The 8,460-nt window shown below is 40.1% G+C and overlaps 1 protein-coding gene across 1 annotated transcript in view; it reads right to left on the reverse strand.

Annotated features, from left to right (window-relative positions):
* GALNT2 (polypeptide N-acetylgalactosaminyltransferase 2) overlaps positions 1 to 8,460 on the reverse strand; it is a 446,140-nt gene that overhangs the window by 40,067 nt on the left and 397,613 nt on the right. The window contains exon 11 of the mRNA XM_007938499.1: positions 7,690 to 7,816. Coding sequence (XP_007936690.1) covers positions 7,690 to 7,816 — 127 coding nt within the window. The remainder of the gene's footprint in view (positions 1 to 7,689; positions 7,817 to 8,460) is intronic.

Here is an 8,460-nt window from a genome sequence, read left to right on the forward strand (position 1 = left end):
ATTTAGGTGCCCTAATATACGGCATGAATAGACTATCAAGCATAACCCAAAATACACAAACAGCAGAAGAGAAACTAGATGAATGGGACCTTCTAAAAATTAAATTTTTATGTGCTTCCAAAGACTTCTCCAAAAGAGTCAAAAGAGAGCCTACAGACTGGGAAAACATATTTGGCAATGACATATCTGACAAGGGACTTATCTTTAGAATTTATAGAAATCTCCAACACCTCAGGAGCAAAAAGACAAATAATCTAATCTAAAAATGGGCAGAAGACATGAGTAGACACTTCACCAAGGAGGATATTCAGGAGGCCAACAAACATATTCTTCATATCATGACCAGTAGCCATTGTTGTTGTTGTTGTTATTTGCTGTAGAGTTGGACCCAACTCATGGTAACCCCTCCTTGGGTTTCTGAGGCAGTACCAGTGTGGAAATATATTGCTCAACCTTCCTTCCAAGGAGTGGCCATTAGAGAGATGCAAATCAAAACAACAATGAGATACCATCTTGCTCTAGCACTAGTAGCAAACTTCAACAAGACAGAAAATAACAAATGCTGGCAAATATGTGGAGAGTTGAGACTCTCATACATTGCTGGTGGGACTGTAAAATGGTACAACCACGGTGGAAAGCAGTATAGCTATTCCTTAAAAAGTTGGAAGTAGAAATACCATTTGACCCAGCCATTCCATTACTAGGTATATATCCTAAAGAAACGAGAGCCACAAGAACAGATATATGCACACCCAAGCTCACTGCAGCACTATTTACAATAGCCAAAAGATGGAAACAACTAGGTGTCTATCAACTGAGTAATGGATAACCAAACTATGGTACATACACACAATCGAATACTATGCCACCCTAAAGAATAACTTAGAATCTGCAAAACACCACATAACATGGATGAACTTGGAGGACATTATGCTGAGTGAAGTAAGTCAACCACAGAAGGACAATATTATTATTAGTCCGTTATTGTAAAAGTCAAGGAAAGGTTTATCTATGGAAGGAAATGTTCTTTGTTGGTTATCAGCGGTGGGAGGGGAGGAGAGGGAACACAGATAGATAGAGACAAGTATTGATTTGGGTGAAGAGAAGAGCAATCTTCCAAATGTGAGTGATCAACATGGTGGTACTAAGGAAGAGGAAGACAGAGAGAGGTACATCGGAAGTACAGATAACAAAGATGAGCCCACACATAGTACTGCATTGTCAGTGAAGGCAAACATGGGTATACCGGTGGACAGATGGGTAGGCAGGCTGAACTATTAGGTATGTCTATGAAGTGGGGAGTGTACCCAAGACCATCTATAGGGTTTGCAGATAATTGTCCTAATAAGTGTATTCGTATGATCTGAAATCCCAGGTGTACAGTAGAGCTGACAAGGGACAAGGTTGTAGTCACTTCTTGGTCACAGCCTGCTACCCAGAGGAAATTGAGTACTTGAACCTGTGGGCTCAGGACCATAGTCACAGGGGACATCAAGCTCAATTGGCATAACATACTACACAAAACGATGGATTGACATGCTGGCTGCGATGATGGGCTCAAGTATAGCAGGGATTGTGGGGCTGGCGCGGAATCGGGCAGTGTTTTGTTCTGCTGTGCATGGGGTCGCTGAGTCAGAAATGACTCAACAGCACTTAACAACAACAACAACAACAACAACAACAACAAACTACACAAAACATTGTTCCACCACCTACTTTGGCGAGTAGCGACTGGGATCTTAAAAGCTTGTAAGCAGCCATCTAGAAACAATGATGGGACTCTCCTCAGCCAGAGCAAAGAAGAATGAAGAAAATCAAAGATTCATGGAAACAATTAGTCCTAGCGATGGGTACACCATGCGATCCTCAGCCTATACGACTATGAGACCAGAAGAACTAGATGGTGTCCAGCTACCGTCAACCACTCAGAGGGGGATCTATGTAAGAGATCCTGGATAAAGAAGAACAATGTGGAACAAAATTCAAAATCATTTAGAAAAAAAAAAGGGGGGGGGGTGTATGAGGTTTGCTGGTCTGATAGAGCCTGGTGGAACCACTGGGATTATGGCCCCTAGCTGCCCTTCAGGTATGGAATTGAACCCACACTTGTGGCTTCCAGCCAAATAAAAGGTAGGCATAGGAGATTAACATTTACCTGAGGTAGATAAACTCCTTGGAGAGAACAATCATGGGAGAAAGAAGGGCTGTTTAAGCACAGGGAGACAGCTCAGGGGGCAGGGGTACATGGAGGGATAGACACAGGGAAGAAGTGACTGTTGGGAGGAAGTGGGAGTGGAGACGTTGCATTGTAGTGAATTTGGTCAATGTCATGAGACAAAGTGTATGTAAACTGCTATATGGAAAGTGAATTTGTTCTGTAAATTTTCACCCAAATCACAATTAAAAAAGAAAGAAACAAAAAACCAAACAATGATTCTAGATCATATGCCACCTCCTGAAATGGATGAAGATCAACTAGTTCTTTTAGGTACAGTGACTCTGTGTATTCCTTCCATCTTCTTTTGATGTTTCCTGCATCATTCAATATTTTGCCCATAGAATCTTAAAATACTGCAACTTGAGGCTTAATTTTTTTTCCTCAGTTCTTTCATCTTGAGAAATGCTGAGTGTGTTGTTCTCTTTTGGTTTTCTAACTCCAGGTCTTTGCACATTTCATTATAGTAATTGGCTTTGTCTGGTCAAGCTGCTCTTTGAAATATTCTGTTCAGCTCTTTAATCTTGTCATTTCTTATATTTTCTTTAGCTACTCTCCACTCAAGGGCAAGTTTCAGAGTCTCTTCTGACCTCCATTTTGGTCTTTTCTTCCTTTCTCATCTTTTTAATGACCTTTTGCTTTCTTCACGTATGATATTCTTGATGTCATTCCACAATTTCTTCAGTTTTCGGTCACTGGTGTTCAATGAATCAAATCTATTCTTTAGATGGTCTCTAAATTCAGGAGGGATACATCCTAGGTCATATTTTGGCTCTCATGAACTTGATTTAATTATCTTCAACTTCAAGTTGAATTTGCATATGAGCACTTGATGGTTGGTTCCACAATGAGCTCCTGGCCTTGTTTTGGCTGAAGATATTGAGCTTTTCCATTGTCTCTTGCCACAGATGTAGTCAATTTCATTCCTGTGTACTCCATCTGGCAAAGTCCACATGTATAGCTGCTGTTTGTATTGTGGGAAAAAGGTATTTGCAATGAATAAGTCATTGGTCTTGCAAAATTCTATCATGTAATCTCCATAATTATTTCTGTCACCAAGGCCAAATTTTCCAACTACTGGTGATTCTTTGTTTCCAACTTTTGTATTCTAGTCACCAGTGATAAGTAACAGATCTTGATTGCATGTTTGGTCAATTTCAGACTTCAGAAGTTGATAAAAATCTTATATTTCCTCCTCTATAGCTTTGGTGGTTAGTGCATAAATTTGAATAATAGTAGTATTAACTGGTCTTCTTATAGGTATATGGATATTATCCTATCACAGACAGCACTGTACTTCAGGACAGATCTTGAAACATCCTTTGTGATGATGAATGCCCATGCCATTCCTCTTCAAATTGTCATTCCTGGCATAGTAGATCATATGGTTTTCTGATTCAAAATCGCCAAAACTGGTCCATTTCAGCTCATTCATGCCTAGGACATGAATCTTCATGAGTTCCATTTCATTTTTGACAACTTCCAATTTTCCCAGATTCATACTTTATATATTACATGTTCTGATTATTAATGGATGTTTGCAGCTGTTTCTTCTCAATTTGAGCCATGCCACATCAGCAAGTGGAGGTCCTGAAAGCTTTACTTTATCCATATCATTAAGACTGGTTTCACTATGATGAGGCAGCTCTTTTCCAGCTGTATTCTGAGAGCCTTCTGACCTACAGGGCTCATCTTCCTGCACTCTATTAGACAATGTTTCTGGGCTATTCATAAAGTTGCCCAGTAACATATCAGACAGTGTTTCTCTGCTATTCATAAAGTTTTTCTTATGAAAACAGAGATGAGGGTGTGGGAAGTCTGGAATTCTCCTATACTGCTAGTGGGAATGTAAAGTGTACAATCACTGTGGAAAACGGTACAGCATTTCCTTAAAAAGTTAGAAATAGAGATATCATGTGATCTAGCAATCCTACTACTAGGTATATATCCTAGAGAAATAAGTGCTATGACACAGGTAAGTGCACACCTATGTTCATCGCTGCATATTCACAGTAGCAAAAAGATGGAACCAGTCTAAGTGCTCATCAAAAGATGAATGGATAAACCAACTATGGTACACACACACAATGGAATATTAGGCAACATTAAAGAATAATTATGAATCTGTGACACATCTCACAACAGAAATGAACCTGAAGAACAATATGCTGAGTCAAGTATGTCAATCACAAATGACTAATGTTATATAAGACCACTAATATAAAAAGTCAAGAAAAGATTTACAGACAGAAAGAAACATTCTTTGAGGGTTACTAGGGATGGAAGGGGGAGAATGGCAGAACAATATACAGTAAGGAGGAGGTCAGTACAATGTCATCAAGGCAAAGGGCAACACTGGGAGGTATGCAACAGTAAAATGCAACAACCTTAAAAACTCTTACATACACAATTCTGCAACAACAGTAAATCATTAAAAAATAATTTACAAGTAGATATACAGGTAGATATGTAAGCTAAGTGTGGGAAGGCTTATGGTATACTTATGAATATATGTAGGTATGGTAGAGCGTATTTCCACATATATATTTGTATGTGCTACAAATGTATCAATGAATATAGTAGAACACACAGGGGGCAAAGTTATGAAAACTTAGTCATAACAGAATATCTTAAGGGACTGAGTTACTGGTCTTGAAGACCTATGACTACAGTCTTGAGGGACATCTAGGTCACCTGGCATAGCATAGTCCATAAAGACAATGTTCCACATGCTACTTTGGTGAGTAGTGACTGGGGTCTTAAAAGCTTGAGTGCGGTCATCTAAGATACAACTATTGGTTTCTCCCTATCCAGAGCAAAGAAAAGTGAAGAAAATCAAAGATTCAAGGAAATAATGAGTTTGAACAACTAACTAAAGGACCACAGGAACCACAGGCTCCACTAACCTGAGATCAGAAAACCTGTAAGGTGCCTTAGTACAAGTACCAACGGCACTGATTGGGATCACAATAGAAAGTTCTGGACAGAGTAGGGAAAAAATGTAGAAAAAATTTCAAAATCATAAAAATGACCATATTTACTAGTGTGATAGAGACTGGTGGAACCCCTGAGACTGCAGCTTTTAGACACCTTTTAAGCCTATAACTGAACTCATTCCCAGAGACTACCTTATAGCCAAGCAGGCCTATAAAGTGAACAAAAACCCCAACAGGAAGTTGCGCCTCAGAACAATCAACCATATGAAACCAAAAGGGCAGCATTTACCCCAAAACAAAGTTCAGAATGTAGGGAGGGGCAGGAAAGATGGGCAAACAGAAATGGGGAACCCAGAGAGGAAGTGGGAGAGTGCTGTTATATTGAGGAGATTGCAACTAAAGTCACAAAACAAAATGTGTATATATTGTTGAATGGAAAACTAATGTGCTCTATAAACTTTCACCCAACCCACAATAAAATGTTCAATCAATCAATCAACAAAGTTGTAAGTCAAAATTTAAAAAAACCCAAAAACCCTACTAAAACCTTTAAGGGGTATCTGGCCTGGGCTCATCTGGCTCTCCTAGCTCCCTTGCTCTACTCTCAGTCTGTTCCTCTAGCCCCACTTGGCTGCCTTGTTTCACATCTCATAGGCAGACTAAACTCATCTGGTCTCTGTGGACTTGTTTCCCCTGTATGGAGTGCTATTCCCTAGATGTGCATATGGCTGCCTCCTTTTTACCTTTCAGGACTAAGCTCAAATGCTACCACCTTAGACAGGCCCTCCTTGTACCCTATATATGACCAACCTCTCCTTCTCCTTCTCAGCCACTCTCCGCATGACCATATTTGGTCTTTTCCACACCATCTACTAATATTTGAAACAATCTTATTTAGCTGTCTACATGCTTGACTGTCTACTCACACAAGAAGGTAATCTCCTTGAGATAAGGCTTGTTCTATACAACATTTCATCTTTAGTATCTAGAAGAATTTCGTAGTCAATATTTTGGTCTGGTTGGACTGATAATCTGCTACTTTTCTTTAGAAAACTCTACATTTAACATTTCCATGTTTACGAAAATACAGATAACCCAAAACCAAACCCACTGCCATCGAGTTGAATTCTGACTCATAGTGACCCCACAGGACAGTGTATAGCTTCCCATTGTGTTTCTAAAACTGTACAGTAAATCTTTGCAGAAGTAGACTGCCACATCTTTCTCCCGCAGAGTGGCTGGTGGGTTGAAACTGCCAATCTGTCTGGTATCAGCTGAGTGCTTTAACTACTGTCCCACCAGGGTTCCTTAAAATATTTATCTATGTACTGTGGTGTCTTTTTGGTATGAATTTAGATTGGCTTTACTTTAATATTATTCATATATTGTACCCTTAATGGAGTCCCTGGGTGATGCAATGGTTAATGCGCTCAGCTGCTAACTGAAAGGTTAGAAGTTTGAGTCCACCTAGGGATACCTCTGAAGAAAGGCTTGATGATCTATTTCTGAAAAATCAGCCATTAAAAACCCTATGGAGCAGAAGTCTACTCTGATACACACGGGGTCACCATGAGGTAGAATCATTTCAACAGCAACCAACAACAACAAATGTTAATATGTAATAAAAAATACACATTAACTTCTTTAAAGTAGCATTCTCCTATAACATTTTTTGAGGGGAAATATACAGTTATATAAGTTTTCAAACGTGTAAGATTTTTGTTATTACTGACCAAAAAATTCCATCACTTTCAAAGAAACAAAAAAAAAACAAAAAACCTGTACTACTCATTTGTAATCAGACCCTCCTTGATCCCAACCCCTGGTGATTACATTTCCATCACTATAGTTTTGTCTTTTGGAAACTGTCATATAAATATATAAATAGATGTAACTTTTTGAGACTGGCTTCTTTCACTTAGTACAGTGCCCTGAGGAAGGAGCTCTGGTGGCATAGGGCCTACGGCATCTGACTGTTAACCAGAAGTTCAAACCCACCAGCCAGTCCATGGAAGGAAGTATGGACAATCTACTTCCATAAAGATTTATCACCTCAGAAACCCAAAGGGAGTTGCTGTGAGTTGGAACTGACTCGATGTAAGTAAGTTTGTTTTTTCTTTTTTGGTTTTAGTGCCCCAAGGGTCACCCAAATCACTGCGTGCATCAATAGCTTATTCCTTTCCATTGCTGAGTAGTACTATGTTGTATGAACGTGCCTCACTTTGTTGATTCACTCACCCACTGAGAGACTCTGGACCACTTCCAGATAGCTTGTTGTTGTTGTTATGCGCCGTCGAGCTAGACCCGACTCATAGTGACCCCTCCTTGGGTTTCCAAGGCAGTATCACTACAGAAATAGATTGCCCCATCTTCCTTCCGAGGAGTGGCTGGTGGGTTTGAACTGCCAGCCTTCTGGTTAGCAGTCAAGTGCCTTAGGCACTATGCTACCAGAGCTTCCTCCAGATAGCTAGCAGGTCAAATTCTATTTGGGTAGTGGTCAGCAATGTTCTTGTCCTTACTCAGCCTCTCACTACTTACCGGGCAAAAACAGTGCCACTCCCTCCTGGGAAAGTATAGGGGTGCTGTTTCCGGAACACATGTCCCACACGACTGCAAGGGATGATCTCCAGACTGCCACCACACTGCCACACTCGGAACGAGATCTCTGCAACGATGAATGAGATACTGGTGACCACAGAGCCTTCCCAACTAGGGTGTAGGATGCTCCTACCATACCTCACCGAGTGGCTCCTACATGTGCTCAGCTGCTGAAGGAGACCCAATGCAAGGAGGCATGCCTCTCTCAAGAATAAGGTCCTGAATTCTTTACGATGGAGACATTTTACATATGTTGGGTCTTAGGACCCTATGGTATAATCAAGAAGGTATGTTCAGTACAAATTTTTCAGATTCTGAATACAATCCTTGAGACAAGAACAACTTTTTGTTTTATTTTGAATATAAAGACTTCTTGACTTGAGATCATGTTTATCCCAGCAGCATCACAACTATTGACTGACTGATGAAACACTTGCTCTGAATTCTTCACTAGCTGTTCATAATCAAGGAGTCTTACACTTGCCCTTGCTTAGTATCCACACTGTTAGGAAAATAAACACGGAAGTATATAAACATCTAGACTCAGAAGACATTTAACATCCAAATTATGCTTTGATGGTTAAAAATAATAGGTAACTGGGTCTTGCAAAATTCTATCATGCGAGGCGGGGCAAGATGGCGGACTAGGCAGAAGGATTGCACAGACCCTCTTCAACAAAGAAAAGGGAAACCAATTAACACAGACACAGA

The sequence above is a fragment of the Orycteropus afer genome, unplaced genomic scaffold (genome assembly GCF_000298275.1).
Source record: "Orycteropus afer afer isolate SDZICR_OR568_19922 unplaced genomic scaffold, OryAfe1.0 scaffold00050, whole genome shotgun sequence".
NCBI lineage: Eukaryota > Metazoa > Chordata > Mammalia > Tubulidentata > Orycteropodidae > Orycteropus > Orycteropus afer.